Below are 19,290 nucleotides of genomic sequence, written 5' to 3' on the forward strand. Positions count from 1 at the left end.
AGAGGCTCAGAGAGGCTGGGAAACGCATCCAGGGTCACACACTTGGAGGATGGCGTCTGGCCTGTGCTCCTTCCTCGTTATCTCCCTTGAGCTTGGGCCCTGCCAGTGGGCAAAGGAGCCTCCCCTCTTTCTCAGAAGATCAGAGGGCATCTGAATGGGGAGCAGGCCGCCCACTTCCTAATATTCTAGGGACTTGACATCAGGGCAGTTGTATGGAGATCATTTCTTTTTCCACTCATTCAATAAAGTATGAATGTCTATTATTTAGACAGTGATGTATGGGGGCTGCAGTCAGATCACGAAGGCTTCTCTCTGACCTTGTAAATTAGTCCACACCCTGCCTGGTTCCCCTTTACAATTCAGGGGGCAGGCCCCATATGCTCAGTCCCCACCCACCCAGGGTTCCAGGGGAATCTGGGGATGCCCGTGTGGTTTGATATTTCCCCAAGTGGGAATAGAATCTGGACATATGGAAGGTGGGCTTCCCTGGCAGTTCAGTGGTAAAGAATCCACCTGCCAAGCAGGAGATGCAGGTTTGATCCCTGGGTTGGGAAGATCCCCTGGAAAAGGAAATGGCAACCCACCCGAGTATTCTTACCTGGAGAACCCCAAGGGCAGTGGAGCCTGGCGGGCTTTAGTCCATGCGGTCATAGAGTCAGAAAGGACTTAGTAACTAAGCAACAAAATATGATAAGTATCAAAAGTTGCAACTTCCCTTTCCTGTTTCCATAATGTCGCTCTGCCCCTTCCTCTGCCAATTCCTGAGCAAATGACACTGAGAATACCTGAGAAATACACTGAGACATTCTGAAAGCAGAATTTCCAGACAGTGGGGGCCCACCCTCCACCTCCCCTGCCCCCTCTGCGTCCCCCATTCTCAACCTCCTTGTTTTTGACAAGAGAGCAGGAACCTGTTTTGTAAGGATGCAAGGCTCTTTCCTTGCCCGGGGCCCCTTCCTGGCTTCGGGAAGGACCAGAGGATTCTACTGGACGTGTTTTTCATGGAAATGGAATTCAAATTGGAACCTTATGTGTTGCAGAGCAGGGCTAGAGTGTGGCCTGCACCAGCCAGACTCGGATTCCACAGGTCTGCTGACTCGGCTTAGCTGAGCTGCAGCTTTCTCTCTAAAGGAGGGGCTTTCTGCCGGTGCTTTTCCTGCATGGACTCCCTTCTGGTGATGAGATGGTGAAATGTGATGCCTAGGGGTGAGTGAGTATGTGTGTGTGTGTGCGTGTGTGTGCATGTGCACACGTGTGCATGTGTGTGCAAGTGTGTGCCTACGTATGTTTGTGTGTGCGTGTGTGTTTGTGTGCATGCGTGTGTGTGTGTGTGTGTGACGAGAAAGTGCAGAGGGCTAGTCCCACGTTGAGGAAAGTTCTGGGCTCCCCTGGACTCTACCACCCCCCCTCACTCCCCAGGAGGTAATCTATTGTCACAACTCAGCTGGGTTGGAACCTCCGCTGTAAAACCTAATAGCTGAGCAACTCTCTGCAGGTTACGTGGCCTCTCTGAGGGGTTCAGTTATCTCTGTCTGCATGACAGGGCAGCTGACACCTAGTGTCTTCAAATATTGATTTGTTGTCATTATAGCTCATGATGCTGGGGCTCAGGAATCCAGAAAAGTCAGAGTGGCGTTGTTCTGTATCTGTTCTGTGGTGTCTGGGGTCTCAGCTGGGATGATGTGAATTACCGAGTCCCGAAACAGCTAGGGCTGCTTGAGGAGTCTCTCAGTCTCTTTAAACGTGTATGTGTGTGTGTATGTGTGTGTGTGAGGGTGTGTGTACACCTGTGTCTCTACACCTATGTCTGTACATGCATGCGTGCTCAGTTGCTAAGTCGTGTCCAACTCTTTGCGACTCCATGGACTGCAGCATGCCAGGCTTCCTCTGTCCATGAGATTCTCCAGGCAAGAATACCGGACTGGGTTGCCATGCCCTCCTCCAGGGGATCTTCCTGATCCAAGAATCTAACTGGTGACTCCTGCATCTGCTGCATTGCTTCTCATTTACCCCCTGAGCCACCTGGGAAGCCTGTACACCTGTATGTATATACTTCCCCCTCCCCAGTTAGGTCGACTGTCCTGGGAGTTAGAGTCATGCTTATGACTATTTCATTCAACACTCTCAACCCAGCATGTAACACAGTACTGGTATACAGGAGACGCTCAATGATTATTTGTTGAATAGATGAATGACTGCCTCTTGGGTTACCAACGTGTATGACCAAGACAGGGGGCAATGACAAGATGAGTGAGCATGGTGACAGCCCTCTCAAGGAGCCACTTGTGCCCTCCCCACACAGAAACACTGCTCAGGTCACTCTGGACTAGGAGAATTCTATTTGACAGCTAATACAGCTTGAGGAGTCCAGGACTCACACATTCTCATCCATACTCTGTCTCATATAATTGAAAATGTGCACATTAACTAATCTAGTCTTTTTACATGAACAGGTTCTGGGAATAACTGAGAGACACAGAGTACTTTGAGATCTCGAGATGACAAATTAGTTGGGAAAATCCTCTACTGTAATTTGCTGTTAGTGTCAGATCCTTCTTCTTGTCCTCATGAGCATGTCCCCATGCGGAGTGGACCAGGCTTGCTCAGGAAGATGGGGGGAAGTGGCCTCTGGGTGTAGGGGGTGTCTGCCTTTTCTCTCACTGGCTCTGTGCACTGCAGCTGGTAATACACATTCTCCTGGGCACCACCTCTGAGAATCAGGTCCCTGGCCAGCTGGGAGGGGTGCCTAGAGTCCACCTCTCCCCCCACTAAGGGAAGGACCTAGTGGGTGATGCCAGGGATCACGATGTGAGACTGGCATTGGGAAACCTCTCTCTACTGATGCTATTGCTTTGGAAGAAAATGGAGTTCTTTCTACCTTCAGTGAACAAATGCCCAGAGACCCTCTAAAATGGTAACAGCCTAGGATTAGGAGCTCACAAGAAGGAGAGTGAGGGTTGTAGAACCAGGGTTAGAATTTACCTTAGACCCCAAAGACCTCTCATATAAACCTCTCACTGTGCAAGCGAGGAAACTGAGGCCCGGTAAAGTGCAATGATGTGGGCTGAACACAGACACCCCGGATCTGGAAGTCAAGCTCCCCAACTTTGACTTCAGGGCTCAAGGCTCTGAATGTGACTGTTCTTTGCCAACTGTAAAGCACTGTGAGCAAGTGAGGGCCTTATTCATGATATTATGAACACGTGTCCCTTGGTCATTGGATGGGAAACATACATGGAGAGAAAGCAGCCATCACCCCTCCCTTTTCTCCCCCAAATTCCCTCTGCCACCTCCCACCAGCCTCCCCTCACCCCTTCTCTGGACTCTGACCCCCTTGCTGGTGTCCTGGCCTTGGGCCTGGGTGGGAACAACACGTACATTTTAGAAAAGAGGGTGTGGAGGACGAAGGACATGTGTGAAGGCTGCTTGGCTGGCCTTCCATGTCTTCAGAAGAAATTCACGAATCGTGGAGAAACCAGGCGAGCAGCATGACTCCCCTTCACTCTCCTCCCGTATGGCCCTTGAGGCCCCCAAGGCCCCCAACCTCCAGGTGTCCCGGAAGACCAGCACTATGGAGCGGGATTCTGGAATCCCTGCTCCCAGCCTGGCAGCCAGCATCCTGCCCCACTGTGGTCAGAGCCTGGCTGCCTCTGGGAACTGTATATGGGTGGAAATGAGGTCCTCCCTACCCCAGGCCATCTCCAGGCTTCCTGAACCACTGAGAGCAGTGGGAGGAGGGATGAATAATTTAGTAAAAGGCTATCAAATATAATTTGTTCCTGGGAGTGAATTAGAGGCTGTAGTTAAAAAAAGAGAGAGGCTACCATCGGTAGACTGAAAGTGTTGCATTATTCAGCCCCAGCTATTTCATTCCCTTGGGGAAGTGGACGAGCCAGAACATGAAAATCACACTCTTAGCTCCTCAGGAAAGGAAGCAGCACCTTGGAGGCCCAACTACATCTAACTGAGACTCACTGGGCAAGGGACAGTGGCTCTCTGCCTGCAGGGCACTTGGGGGCTTTGTTGTTGTTCAGTCGCTAAGTCGCATCCGACTCTTTGCTACCCCATGGACTGCAGTACACCAGGCTTCCCTGTTCTTTACCTTCTCCCAGAGTGTGCTCAAATTCATGTCCATCGAGTCAGAGGTGCCATCCAACCATCTCATCCTCTGTCACTCTCTTCTCCTCCTGCCCTCAATCTTTCCCAGCATCAGGGTCTTTTCCAATGAGTTAGTTCTTCGCATCAGGTGGCCAAAGTATTGGAGCTTCAGCTTCAGCATCAGTCCTTCCAATGAATATTCAGAGTTGATTTCCTGTAGGATTGACTGGTTTGATCTCCTTGCAGTCCATGGGACTCTCAAGAGTCTTTTCCAGGACAATTCAAAAGCATCAATGCTTTGGCACTCTTTGGCACTCAGCCTTCTTTATGGTCCAGCTCTCACATCCATACATCCTTACACTTGCGGGGTGGGAGGCATATGTGCTTTGGAGGGAACCAGGCACCAGCCATCTGGCCTCCCCTACTGCTCCCATCTATCTGTTTGTATCTGAAAGAGAGAGAGGGGAGTGGTGGATGTTAGTGGGGTCTCCTCTTTCTGTAGAGTCCTCCCTAACTTCCTCCATCTCTTTCTCCAAAGCAGCTCTGTCGTTATCCAAGGGGAAGCCAAGCCCAGAAGAGAAAACAGGCTAAAAGTGCACACCGGACATTTCTGTTTCAATCTCTGTGTCCGACAGGCTGCCTCACAAAGTCTTTGTGACCTTGCCTCCCCACCCTGTTTTGGGACCTGTCCTCCTTGATAGACAGCCTTCTCTAATTTCTTCCTTTTTATTTTTTTATTCTCTTTCTTTCTTCCTTTACAAATTTTTTTTTGGTGGTGCTGCATAGTTTGTGGAATCTTAGTTCTCCGACCAAGGATCAAACCCACGCCCTGGGCAATGAAAGTGCTGAATCCTAACCACTAGACCGACAGGGAAGTCCCAATTTGTTCCTTTTTAGCTTCCTGCAAGTTCCTGACCCTGGGAAGACAATCAAAAATCATTTTACTTCTGTTTTGATGCAAAGCAATAGAATTTCCTTTGCCTTAAGCTCCCATCACAAACCGGCTCAGTTTCACCACTCTTAATTATAAAAATCCTTTCATTTGTCATCGGAACTAAAAGAACTTTTTACTCCATGGAGTCCCCAGTTAGCAAAATCAACTAGATAAACAACTCCTTTAACTGTGTCAAAGCTTCCAGATCTATCTCTTCAGGAACTTGAACCTCACTCCAGTGGAGGAAGAAGCAGGGAAATGTTTTCTCCATCTTTTCTGAGCATCCCCTCTGCAGGATGATATGGTGGAGGAAGAAATAGCTAACAACAAGAACACCAAGAACAAAAGGTTGGCCAAAATTAAGCTTTTGAAATGAATTTCATGATTTATGTTCAATGTTTTTCTTGTGGCCATAGAAAATAGAACATTAATGATCTCTGTTGGGCTTCCCTGGTGGCTCAGTGGTGAAGAATCCACCTGCCAATGCCGGGGACATAGGTTTGGTCCCTGGTCCAAGAGGATTTCACATGCCATGGGACAACTGAGCCCAGGTGCTCCGACTATTAAGCCTGTGCTCTGGAGCTCAGGAACCAGAACTACTGAGCCCACGAGCCACAGCTACTGAAGTCTGCTTGCCCTAGATCCCCTGCTTTGCAACAAAAGATACCACCACGATGAGAAGCTGGTGAACCATGGCTAGAGAAAAGCCTGTGTAGCAATGAAGACCCAGCGCAGCCAAAAAATAAAAATGATGTCTGTTGTATGTATCTCCAAGAAGGAAAACAGGTAGGTGAATGAGTCAGGAGAGGCTACGTTAAGCTGTAGTGATCAACATCCCACACCTCTCAGTGGGTTCCACTGAAGGATTACTTATTTCTCAGACTATGCACACTTCATTGGCATTCTCGGGGCCCAGGTTGATGGAGTGGCCACCTTCTCAAGCACTCAGGATTGTTATGGCAGAGGAGAAGACTCTCGGTATTTCAGTGCTGCAGGCCAGATAGGACATAGTCGGTCAGTTCAGTCGCTCAGTCATGTCCGACTCTGCGACCCCATGGACTGCAGCATGCCAGGCCTCCCTGTCCATCACCTACTCCTGGAGTTTACTCAAACTCATGTTCATTGAGTCAGTGATGCCATAGATGGAACACAAGTCACAGTGAATTGGCTGGAACTAGTCACGTGACCCCACCCTGCTGACCATGGACCAGGAAGGACACAATCCTACCATGCACTCAGAAGGTAAGAAGATGGAAATATTTGGTAAATAGCAGCAATGACTACCACTGTCTGCACTCCTGATAAAAAATGTTTGACCATCACAGGTGAAACACACGTACTTTCTAAGGGAGACAATGCAAAAGTCCTATCCAGTTCAGATATCAAGCTCAAAGTACAGGACCTCCAGTGATGGGCAGTAGTATTTGTGTTCAAAGGGACATGTTTGATATTAGCACATATATATGGAATCTAGAAAGATGAAACTGCTGAACCTATTTTCAGGGCAGCAATGGAGATGCAGACATAGAGAACAGACTTGTGAACACAGCGGGGGAAGGAGAAAGAGGGACAAATTGAGAGAGAAGCATAAAACATATATATTCCCATATGTAAAATAGATAGCCAGTGGGAATTTGCTGCATGATGCAGGGCGCTCAAAGTAGGTGCCCTGTGACAACCCAGAGGGATGGGAGATGGGGTGGGAGGTGGGAGGGAGGTTCAGTAGGGAGGGGACATATGTATACTTATGTCTGATTCATGTTGATGTATGGCAGAGACCAACAGAATATTGTAAAGCAATTATCTTCCAATTAAAAATAAATGCATTTAGAAAAGGGACATGTTCTGGTCTCTAAATCAGATATGGACGTGGCTCCTCCTAGTTCAAAACCTCAGGGAAACAAAAAGATAGATTATCTTTCCCTCGTCTACAGCACAACAGACAAAGATTGATTTGGGGCTTCCCTGGTGGCTCAGATGGTAAAGAATCTGCCTGTAGTGCAGGAGACCTGGGTTGGATTCCCTGGGTAGGGAAGATCCCCTGGAGAAGGAAATGGCAACTCACTCCAGTATTTTATCAGGGAAATCCTATGGACAGAGGAGCCTGACGAGCTATAGTCAAGGGGGTCGCAAGGAGTCAGACACGACTGAGTGACTAACACACACACACACACACACGCACACACAACCTTAATAAATATTCCCATTCAGAAAGGGGAGAGATGGAAGCAGTGCAGGCATCCCTGGGCTGTGGTCGTGATGGTTCTAAACAGCTCTTCACAGAATGAGGTCCTCATGTGGCTGCTTGGAAGGGATTCCCAGGTCACTGTTCTTTGTCCCCCGACTTCTCCCCCCCTTTTCTCTGTCATCTTCCTTGGTCCTACCTGAGATGGGTGTTGCAAGTGATATGCTCCTTGGAGACAGAGCAGCTTTCTCTGCCTGCTTCTTGAACATAAAGATTTAGGACACTAAAGATTGTTGCACATCAATCAATTAAAAATAAATAAATATAATTAAAAAAAAAGATTGTTGCAAGTCTTGAACAGTCCTGCATAGGTTAGTCCAGATGGTGCTTCCCTTGGTGGCATGACTGGTGTAAATCATCTTAGACTTTCTCCTACCTGTCCAGGCAGCTCTCTGGAAATACAGCCATACATCCTGGGGCCAATAACCACATCCACAGTTCTTCTTGAAATCAACCTAACAGTGGATAATTTGAGCCTATTAGTTTCCTTTTTTTTAACAATTAAAAAAATTAAGTCTTTATTGAATTTGTTACAATATTGCTTATGTTGTTTATGTCCTGGTTTCTTGGCCATAGGGCATATGGGATCTTAGCTCCCAGACCAGGGATCGAACTTGCATCCTCTGCATTGGAAGGTGAAGTGTTAACCACTGGACCAGCAGGGAAGTCCCAGGTTTATGGGTTTTCAATTGGAGCTTATACACCTCTAGCTTCTCCCCTTTACCCCACGAGTCACTTTGTCTAAATCAAATACTTATCTTTTGAAAGCCACAACTTTAATTAGACTTCTGTAAAACACCTTATTTTCTTCAGAGGTATTAGCAAGGGGCATAATTGTCTTATGCTTGATTTGTTCCATGAAGCAAGCCGGAATCCTAGTCAGCCCTTCTGGCACAGAAGTCTTTTAATTTTTATTTATTTCTGATTGACAAGCAGTTGCCTCCACCAACCCTGAAAATCCCCATGTTTCAGGACTCTTCTCTTGTCCGTCTCATCTCTGCTGGCCAATAGTAGCCACCAGGTGATACTAACAATCTGGTTTCCAACTTCTTTACAGACGTGCGAGTTTTTAGGTACATTATCTGCCTTCTAAGTTATCACCAGCAACGATTTTTCAAATATTTTTCCACTCATAACATAAATGGCCCATAACAGCCTCCAGTAAAGTGTCTTTATTGCCCATAACTTGGCCCCTGATTGTTATTGCGGCAGTTGTTCAGTTGTGTCCAATTCTTTGTGATACCATGGATTATAGCCCGCTGGGCTCCTCTGTCCACGGGATTCTCCAGGCAAGAATACTGGAGTGGATAGTCACTCTGTTCTCCAGGGGATCTTCCTGACCCAGGGATCAAACCCGGGTCTCCTGGATTGCAGACAATTTCTTTACTGTCTAAACCACCTCTGCTGCTGCTAAGTCACTTCAGTCGTGTCCGACTCTGTGCGACCCCATAGACGGCAGCCCACCAGGCTCCGCTGTCCCTGGGATTCTCCAGACAAGAACACTGGAGTGGGTTGCCATTTCCTTCTCCAATGCATGAAAGTGAAAAGTGAAAGTGAAGTTGCTCAGTCACGTCCGACTCTTCTCGACCCCATGGCCTGCAGCCTACCAGGCTCCTCTGTCCATGGGATTTTCCAGGCAACGTACCAGGCCATGAATTTTAGGTTTTGGTTATAGTCGTTTCTCAATTCTGGGTATTACAGTGAGTAAGTGTGGGTAGACCACATTAGGCCATGGTAACAAGTCCATCCCCAGATATCAGAGAATCAGAACAACAAAAGATTTTTTCTTACGCTTCATCCCTGTTGCTTTGTCTGGGGGCCCTGTCTCAGGTCACCTCACTCTGGGACTCATCTCACTCTGCCAGAGCAGTCACCATCATGGATGATGCCAACCACGTGGCTATGATAAAGAAAGCTCTGGAACCTTTAATTAAATATTTTGGTTCAGAAATGGCACACATCGCTTCTGCTTACAGCTCATTGGTTAGAACTACTGGCCTGGTCCAACCATAAGTGAGGTAGAGTGTACAATTCCCCACCTTCCTGAAATGGAGAGAGTTGGAGACATTTGGAAAATATCACTGATGATGCCACAGTAGGGAAATGGGATGAAAAAGCAGGCTGCAAACTTGCAGAACTAACAAGTGCTCTTGGGATCCTCCCTGCATGATAAAATGCTCTTTATAGATTTATTTCTTGGCAGGGTTAGTCATCTCCTAGGGCTGTTGATTTGCACGACTCAGATGTCTAATGCATTCCTTTTCCAATATATAGCTTCACTCAGCTGAAAACTGTTAGATTTTTCTCTGGTGGATTCTGGAGCATCATTATCTCCATCACCAGTCTGTAGCTGATATCATCACCATCATCGTCAAAAACTTCACCTAAGCAGCTAATTATAAATGATCCTTATCTATAAGATGTATTTGCGTTTGTCCTTCCTCTTGTCACTTTGGTCCCAGGGAAAGCCCAGAGGGAGGGAAATGGTCATGGGACACGGTGTTAGACTTTTTATTCCTGTCCTCAACAATCTACGGTGAAAAGCTACAGAGAGAGGTGATTCTTCTTAGGGAGAGTGTGTGTATACACACCTATAGACAGGTAGGAACTGAGGGAGCTGACCCCTTACCACTCTCCTTTCACGGAGGTCTGTGGCTGAAAGGGCAGTGGAGAGGCCCATTCATAGAGATTACTCAGAGAAGCAAGGCTAAGTCTCCCCAGAGGAAAACCATGAAGATTCCACTGCTGGGGTAACGACAAGCGCACATGTTCCTACACACACGCACACACACACACACCCATGACCTGTCTAGCTCACAGCTTTGGAACTTGTCTGCCCAGAATGATCTTCCCTGCTTGTAGCAAGTCTGGTTCTTTCTCTTCTTTGAATTCTCAGTTAAATCAGTACCTCTTCAGAAGGAACTTTCCCAACCACCTGATGCTTCAAAGCAGAATTCCCAGGTTCGTGCCTAACTCAGCATCCAGTTTATTTTCTTCAGAGCCTTCAGTACAATATATAAATATCTTCTTTATTGTTTACTGTGAAAATTTTCTATCTAGAATGTCATATATTTATTGCAAGAAATAAAAGCAGACGGTCTGTCCAAGCTGCTCCTAAAACCCCAGCACCTGGCACATGATGAGCACCCAATAACTTCTCAATGCAAGATTAAATAAATGAATGATAGCGACCATCAGTGAAAACGTCTGGCTTTAGACAGAGTTAGGAAAGCCTATGCTGTCGTGAAATTGGGGCTCCGTGAATTCTGGAGAAATGTTCACTTGTGCAGTCTGAGCATGGGGTTATTCCTCTTGTCTTCCTTCACGTGGGAACTGGCACTTCTAAAGGTGTGATTTTACTCACCCTTTAATATCGGCTTGAGAGGAATGATCTAGAGAAAAGGGCTTTTCTGTGGCTAAGAAATGAGTCTCTTTCACACAAGAACTAAAAACAGAACTCTGATTCATGAACTTGCTAATGGGTTTTCCCTCGGGGGGAAACTTTCTGTGCACAGTGAAACCTCTCTTGGGGCAGAGCCTTCTGCCGCATGTCAAGGGAACTATGGAGCTTCTCTCTGCCTGTAGCTTGGAAGCCTTAACCCAGGCGATACTCAAAGGTCTGTTCCCATCACATTTTAGACAGAATTCAGGTTCCTCCCCACATTTCTCCAAGGTTTGCTTGGAAGAGTGACTGACCTAGCGGACAACCTCGTGCATAAAAATGGCAGTGATGAAAACAAACACACCCATGACTACTCCATGGTAAAAACTGATCACCAAAAACAAAGGGAATCGTGAGTAAGTCAGTTTACCACTCAGGAAAGAACTACAGATAATTGGACAGGGGTAAAAACAAGCAAAAAACCCCAGTACTTTCTGTGTTATACTTGTAGGTTTCCTTTTCTTTCTTGAAAGAAAAAAAAAATTTAATGGAGCAACCTACTAGTGCAAAGTTTAAATTGATTAATGACAATAGCTTGTGAAAAAGAAAGATACTGACTGGGTGATATAATTGCGTTATATCAACACAATTGGGAAACACGCACGTTGGGAGAAGGGAGCAGAAACGACCAGGAATGAAATGGAAACACCTACCTGGAAGACGTGGTGAGCGACCAGACTAGAGAACGAAGACGCAGTGGTGCGGCCATCTGTCTCCTACTCTCTCATCACTTGACCTCTGCCCTACACATCTAGCACACTTGGTTCCCTACTCACCTTCCTCCCCAGCACCCTGCTGGGAATGAACCACTGTGGTTTTACAACACCGCGCTTTATGCAAAGAACTCTCACGCGAGTTTTGTGGTTTGAGAGTAGCTCCATGTACCCTTCCCATCATGATCATCCATGAACTCATACCAGTGCTCTAAGAGCACCAGGAGGTACTAAAAAAAAACCTTCTTGTTCTGGTTGTCAGCCAACTTACTTTTGGCGGTAGCCACCCCAAAAGGGGAAAACTGAGGCAGTGAGAAGCCAGCCATCAACCCTGCTGGGTAGGTAGGCAGTGTGAAATGATCAGACCCTAACCTGTCTGATCTAGTGATGGTCTCTGGCTGAAATGGGTGGAAAACCATTCTTACCTCCTCCCTCCTGGAAACTCCCTTCAACCAAATGGGGTCCCTCCCCAAATACTGCCAGGTGGGTCTTCCTTGTAACATTGCCCAGGAGCAGAGGCCATCTTTCTCACAAGATTGTGGGGGAGTGAATGAGATGGTGCAGGTGAGGTACCCAGAAGGTGGTTGGCACATATTAGGTGCCCAGGAAGCACAGCTATTAGTTTAATTAACACGCCCTTCTCAGACACTCCAGATTCGTTCCCAGGGAGGCTGGGAGCTTATGAATTCCAGGATGTATAATGCTTCCTTAGATTATGCTACCTGTGAGATGCCAGCATCTTCTGGTTCTTTTTCCCCTGGGATTGCTGCCCAAGCTCCTTTGGAAAACCTCTGTTGGGAAAGGCAACAGGCGACCTCCCATCCTTTTCACTTTGCAATCCTAGAAGAAGGGCAGCCTCACCCGCCTTCCTCGGTTTGCAAAAAGACCCATGGGATTCTCTGGGGAGTAACACTCGAGTACAGTTTAAATTGGGAGCTCTCAGGACATCAAAACGTGCTTCCTTTATTTTTTAAGTAGAGACTGGAAAAAACTGGCAAATGGGTCTTTGTAAATTCAGAAGGAGAAAAGATGATTTGTTTTTTTTTTTTTTTTTGGTCATTCAGTTTCGGGGTGAGTGGAGGCACGGAGCTCTGCGCCGGATGGCGGGGCGGGGTGTTTTCTTATTGATGAAATGCACTGCGCAGGTCAACTCCGCAAACCGAAAAGGGAGAATCGGCTTGCGGGGGCGGGGGGGTGTGGCAGGGGGATAAGCGCCTGTTCAGAGGGCCGTGGATGCGGACGCGCTTAAGGGAGAGGCGTGCCAGGAGAGCGCGGGAAAGACTGCGGGAGAGGCTAGGGTGCTTCTGCTCGCCGCGCCCGGGCTCGCGCAGCCCCTGGCCGGGCGAGGGGTGTCATGCGGGAGTGGGGTGGGAGGGGGCAGCAGGCGGGGCCTGCCACGTCACTTGGAGAGAGTGTGTTGGGAAGGAAGGGCAGAGCGGAGAGCCGAGCCGCTGCAGTTGCGGCGGCTGCAGCGAAGGCTTGAGCGCTGGGGAGGTGGGTCCGCGCGCCCCGGCCTCCGGGGCGGCCCCAGGGCCCCTCTCGCAGGCCGGCGGCGCGGCTCGGAGGGAGGCGGTGGCGGCCGTGGCGGCGGGAACGGCGACCTTGGCCAGCGGAACGCGCAGTGGCCGTTGGGCGGAGGCCGAGCCCCGCCGGGCGTCTTGGCCGAGTCGGAGGGAGGCACATCTGGGGCACGAGTCCCAGCGGCGGCAGGGGGTCTGGAGCCGTGGGAGCTGGGACGTGCTGACACCCAGGGCGGACCCCCGCGTCGCGGAGCCCAGTCTGGGGCGGGGCGAGAGGGGCCAAGCCACGCGTCTTTTTCGGGCGTCCAGCTGCACACGCGCCAGGCTGCGGTTCCAGGTACTCCGAGCTCCATCTGGCATCCGGCGCGGATACCTGGAGGCGCGGGGCCGAACCCTCCACTCCCTGGTCGCCTCCCCAGACCTAGCCCGGCAGAGACCAGGGCTTCGGAACTCAGGGACCCGCCGCCGGGTCGGACTGCGAGCCCCACCCTACAAAGAGGGCGCCGCCGAGAGCTGGGAGGCGCCGCGGCGCCCGGGTGGTGGTCGTGTAGTGGGCGCCGTCCTAGCGGCGGGGAGCGCAGCGCGGAGGGGACATGCGATCGGAGAAATCCCTGACGCTGGCGGCGCCGGGGGAGGTCCGCGGGCCGGAGGGCGAGCAACAGGATGCGGGAGACTTCCCGGAGGCCGGCGGCGGTGGCGGCGGCTGCTGTAGTAGCGAGCGGCTGGTCATCAACATCTCGGGGCTGCGCTTCGAGACGCAGCTGCGCACCCTGTCGCTGTTCCCGGACACGCTCCTGGGGGACCCCGGCCGCCGCGTCCGCTTCTTCGACCCGCTGAGGAACGAGTACTTCTTCGACCGCAACCGGCCCAGCTTCGACGCCATCCTCTACTACTACCAGTCCGGGGGCCGGCTGCGCCGGCCGGTCAACGTGCCGCTGGACATCTTCCTGGAGGAGATCCGCTTCTACCAGCTGGGGGACGAGGCCCTGGCGGCCTTCCGCGAGGATGAGGGCTGCCTGCCCGAGGGTGGCGTGGACGAGAAGCCGCTGCCCTCCCAGCCCTTCCAGCGCCAGGTGTGGCTGCTCTTCGAGTACCCGGAGAGCTCGGGGCCCGCCCGGGGCATCGCCATCGTTTCCGTCCTGGTCATCCTCATCTCCATCGTCATCTTCTGCCTGGAGACGCTGCCCCAGTTCCGTGCAGACGGTCGAGGTGGAAGCAACGGTGGCGGCGTCTCCCCAGGGTCCAGGGGCAGTCAGGAGGAAGAGGAGGATGAAGGTGACTCCTATACCTTCCATCCTGGCATCGCCCCCGGGGGAATGGTGGCAGGGGGCTCATCCTCACTAAGTACTCTCGGGGGCTCCTTCTTTACCGACCCCTTCTTTCTGGTGGAGACGCTGTGCATCGTCTGGTTCACCTTCGAGCTGCTGGTGCGCTTCTCCGCCTGCCCTAGCAAGCCAGCCTTCTTCCGGAACATCATGAACATCATCGACCTGGTGGCCATCTTCCCCTACTTCATCACCCTGGGCACCGAGCTGGTGCAGCAGCAGGAGCAGCAGTCGGCCACTGGTGGGGCGGCCAGAACGGGCAGCAGGCCATGTCCCTGGCCATCCTCAGAGTGATCCGCCTGGTCCGCGTGTTCCGCATCTTCAAGCTGTCACGCCACTCCAAGGGGCTGCAGATCCTGGGCAAGACGCTGCAGGCCTCCATGCGGGAGCTGGGCCTGCTCATCTTCTTCCTCTTCATCGGGGTCATCCTCTTCTCCAGCGCCGTCTATTTCGCGGAGGCTGACGACGACGATTCGCTCTTCCCCAGTATCCCGGATGCCTTCTGGTGGGCGGTGGTCACCATGACCACCGTAGGTTATGGGGACATGTACCCCATGACGGTGGGGGGCAAGATCGTGGGCTCGCTATGTGCCATCGCTGGGGTCCTCACCATCGCCCTGCCCGTGCCCGTCATCGTCTCTAACTTCAACTACTTCTACCACCGAGAGACAGAGCAGGAGGAGCAAGGGCAGTATACCCACGTCACTTGTGGGCAGCCTGCCCCGGACCTGAAGGCAGCTGACAGCGGACTTGGCAAGCCTGAATTCTCAGAGGCCACCCGGGAGCGGAGACCCAGCTACCTTCCCACACCACATCGAGGGTATGCAGAGAAAAGGATGCTCACTGAGGTTTGATGGATGCGGGCAGTGCCTGCATGGAAGGAAGACACCAAACACACCCTTCTGTAGGGACCCTTCTTATCCTCCACTACTCGCACCCCAGCTCCAGGTGACCTCCTGACTCCCTCACCCCACAGTGGTTGGCGCCAGGACCATACACCTGGACTGTCAGCCTTGTTACTTGACCCCTGCAGCATCCCAGGTTTCTCCATCTAAGTGACATTTTTGAAATTCTAATGGTGCCACCCATTCGTGCCCATCTATGTCACGTGGATGAGATTTCCATCTGACCTTCCCTTGAGACTCTGATTTTTCACGTTTGGGACTTGTGATGTCTCTAGGAAGAGTGACGTCGACAGGCTGGAAACCAGGCATACCTGGGTCTTGTTTCTCCTTAGCATCCTTGGCTTTGGGGCATGCACCCTCCCATCGTAGCTTCTGGCCACATGCTAACTAGCCGAAGCCGGTGGACAGAAACAGTACTCATCCTGTTGTTTTCCTCCAGTGCCCTGTAAGGTCGGCTGGTCATTCTGCAGAGAAGCCTTAGGAGAGCCTTCAGTTGCACAGCCTGAACATATGTTATCTGTCTCTAATCTTGGATGCAATTAGAGAAACTACGATGACACTTGGCCATTTGGAGGACGTGAGAGGTCAGTCCTGGACCAAAAGGGCCAGTGGATTCTTCTAGCGTGACCTGGCACGACAGACGTTAGTCTCTGGTCTCCACTTAGCTTTCTCGACTCTGATTCCCCTGACTCTCTGGCTTCCAGGAAGGCTCCTCCTTCTCAGAGCCAAATACTCTGTCTGTTCAGGTGCCTTCCTGTGCAGAGGAACTGACAAAGGGGAACCACGGAGCTGCAAGAAATGGCCGAACGGAACCAAGTACCTGGCCTGACCACTTCTTAGAGAAGCAGTGTCCCTTAGACAGTGCCATCTCAGAGCGGTGGAGGAGTCTTTTTGCTGACAGCAAATTCCTTTCCCTCACTTCCCCCAGCCCTCTCTAGCCTTCCATCCTTCTTCCTGGGAATCTGACTTAGGTTTGCAGCTGAAGGCTTGCTAAAGCAGACTCCAGCTTAAATCTGCCGCCAGGTAAAAGCACACATTGGATGCTAGCGTGGGTTTCTGTTTGCATTTTGCGGGCAATGAGACAGGCGGTTTAGAGTAAGGAAGAAGCATTGTTCTTTTGCTGACAGCCTCACCGGTAGAGGGTTGTTTTTTTTTTTTTTTTGCTGAGTCAGGTAAACATTGTCCTGCTCCAGCCCTGGAGATGCAGCCGTTGGCTGTCACCGGGGAGATGCCCGGTGGTGCCCCCACCTGGTCTGAGCCATCTTCTTCCATGGTGAACTGAACTGCTCTTCCTGTACCACCTGCCCACGTCCCCTTTTTCTCCTCTTTGCACTGCCATTCATTTGCTGCCTTGATCAACTGTGATGTACTGTTCTGAGCTCTCCTGGGTGCAGTTCAGAAACCGAAAGGACTGTTAACATGTTTTCAGTTTTATAATCTAGGCTTTAAGACTCCTTGATGAGAATTTTTTTTTTTTTCTAAAGCTTTTCTCGAAGAGCCAACTTACGAGGTACAGCCTCTTGAGGGTTTTCTTGAGAGACACTGTGTCTGGATGTTGCCGCACTTTACAGGGTAACTTGGGGGCCACAGTTCCACTTTGTGCCTCGGTGTCCCCACCCATTTGATGGGAACATTGATGTCTGTCCCCCCACCCCCACTTCTTGGGGAATGGCCCAGGAACTCAGCTTGGATCCTGGGGGTGATGCTATGCAAATGCGTGAACTTCTGTAATGATTTCTAGCTCGTTACCCTGCTTCCCCCTGTCCCATAGGCCAAGCCTCCTCCCAGGGTTCCCGCTTTGGGTCCAAAGCCCACATCCAGGCCATTCTGGGTCCTTAGCTTTTTAAATCCCTCCCTTGCCTCTTGAACTGGGCCTTATTCTTTGCTTCTTCCCCTTCAGCAAGGAAGATGCTCTTTGGAGCGATTCAGTGGCATCCTTTTAGGGCCAGCACCATCTTGATTGGGAGTTTGGCTTCTCCAAATCTGAAATGCAGTAGAAAATGCTCATGATTCACACACCTGCTCTGAGGCTATGAAGTGCCAGTTTTCCACATCTGTTCTGGAATATTACTCCTGACAGTTCAGGGGGAGGGGGGAAGAGAAGGCCCACCCAGAGGCAAAAGGGATGCTCACGTCGAGAGTGAATGTTGAAACATGGATGTGTCCTTCTCAGAATGGGAGTGTGTGTGTTTTCATCGTCCTCACCATTTCAAGTCAGAGCATGCCCGAGTGGAAAGGGTTTATGAAGAGCTGGGCTCTCCGGGGATTCTGGTTGCCGTAGCAACCTTCCAGACTGTTCTATCTTCTGATTTGGGCAGCCAGGGAGAACGAGAGACGATGTATTCCCAGCTTCTGAAATGGGGACGCCTCTCACATAACGTTGTTTAGGGGCTGGCAGGGCTGGGACAGGGATGTGTGGCCTTTGGAAAATGAGGGTAAGCAGATCCCCAAAGCTTCCTATCTGGACCTTTCTTCCTGGTTTCCCCAGCCCATCACTGGAGCTATCTCATCTCACTCGAGTCTTCAGAAACTTGAATGCTAGGCAACTGCCAGTTAGACCATATTCTCTCTTTCGAAATGGCCTTGGAGGGGACTAGCTTCTCAAGAGGCAGCTGCTACTAGTTTTAGTCCATAATAGCACCATGGAGCACTCACGTCGGCCCCTCCCTGCTCTAAGACAGAGAGATGATGCTTCTTCCCAAGGAAATGTCTAGCTCCTGGGAGGGACCTCATAGATGGTTCTTCTTAAAGACATCCAAGACAAACTGGGAGGCTGTGACCTGACCTACTTCCTCTGATGGATTTCGCCAAGTGACCCCCTTTGACTCTGAGCCTCTTGATGTGGATTTTGTTCCCTGAGCACCGAGGGAATCTGTGCCCCATGTCGCCATGACAGCTGGGGTGGCGTTTTCACAGCTGTCAGCAGAGGGGTTCAGGTCTTTGTTACACCTGACTTGGGCCGGCAGGAGCTCCCAGAGGTCTTCCTGGATCTGTCAGGCTCAGCTGAGACGTGGGGGGATTCTTTCTGCCTGAGAAGCCCCAGGAGAGAAGGGGACAGCTGGCCGTCTTTGCACCCGAGGTAGGTTCTGCTGCTGGGGAATTTCATTCTGGCTCAGTCTTTCAGGTCAAATGAGAACAGGAGTGGGGAGGGGCAGAAAGGGGGCGGGAGAGCGTGCATCTGGGGAGAGTGAAGCCTTTGACTGTCTTTCCTAAGCAGCCTCCTCGCTCTCTCTCTTTCCGTGTGTTTCTGTCTCCATCTATATTACTCTCCTCTGTTTCTGCTTGCACACTGCTATCTCCCTTCACTCCCCCTTCTAAATCACCCCCCCCTTTTCCTCTGCATTTTTCCCCCCTTCCTTCTTCTCTGCAGTCTCACTTGCTCTGCCTTGCTTTCTTCTCACCTTTCTGGCTTTCCCTCATCTGCCATTTGAACCTCTTCTTCCTTCTTTGTGCATCTTTCTCTCACTTTCTCGGGAGCTGGGAGCACCTTGGGGCATTTCAGTGGGGCTCACTCTTTGCATTCGAGGATGGCTGTGACCTTGGGTGTTTGCTCAGAAGGTTGTTCTCCAGCTGGTGGACTCTCTGTTTTCCTGCCAGTACAGCATCCTGTCCTAGTGTGCTCACCTCTGGGGGCGGAGTCCTGAGTTTCTGAAGCAAGATGAGATTGCTGTGGGTTTAGAAAACATCTCTGATGAAATTTCCTGAATCTGCAAGTAGAAAATAGAGAAGGCGGGTTGGAGAGAAGAAAGAGAACCTCATATATTTCAGATAAATATTTCGCTTGTGTAGCACTGGACTCTGCTCACTCTGGGTCCCCAACCTTGAGAAGCTTGCAGAAGAGTTCCGGACAATGCACTATAGATACAGTGAAATAAACACAGGAAAGAGGATGTAGGAGGAAAGCATAGAGTGGAATTAACCTAGAAAAAGCCTTAATTTAAGGCTGGCCTTCTGAATGCCCTGAATTCACTCAAAGGTTCTCAGAGCTGTCTCTCTCAAATCCTGAAAACAGAACAAAAGCAGAGTTCATAAATCCTAGTGGTGTGAAGTTCAGGGGACGACTCTCCTTAGAAAGATGGCTTGAGATTCACCAACCGGTCTATAAGGA

The 19,290-nt window shown here is 50.6% G+C and overlaps 1 protein-coding gene across 1 annotated transcript in view; it reads left to right on the top strand.

Moving 5' to 3' along the window:
- The first annotated feature begins 13,436 nt into the window (after positions 1–13,436).
- The window catches only part of KCNA6 (potassium voltage-gated channel subfamily A member 6), a 36,808-nt gene continuing 30,954 nt past the window's right edge, over positions 13,437–19,290 (top strand). Inside the window, 2 exon segments of the mRNA XM_070370098.1 lie at positions 13,437–14,518; positions 14,521–18,261. Of these exon segments, the coding sequence (XP_070226199.1) occupies positions 13,546–14,518; positions 14,521–15,131 (1,584 nt within the window). The 5' untranslated portion in view covers positions 13,437–13,545 and the 3' untranslated portion in view covers positions 15,132–18,261.

The sequence above is a fragment of the Bos mutus genome, chromosome 5, assembly GCF_027580195.1.
Source record: "Bos mutus isolate GX-2022 chromosome 5, NWIPB_WYAK_1.1, whole genome shotgun sequence".
In the NCBI taxonomy this organism is placed as follows: Eukaryota; Metazoa; Chordata; class Mammalia; order Artiodactyla; family Bovidae; genus Bos; species Bos mutus.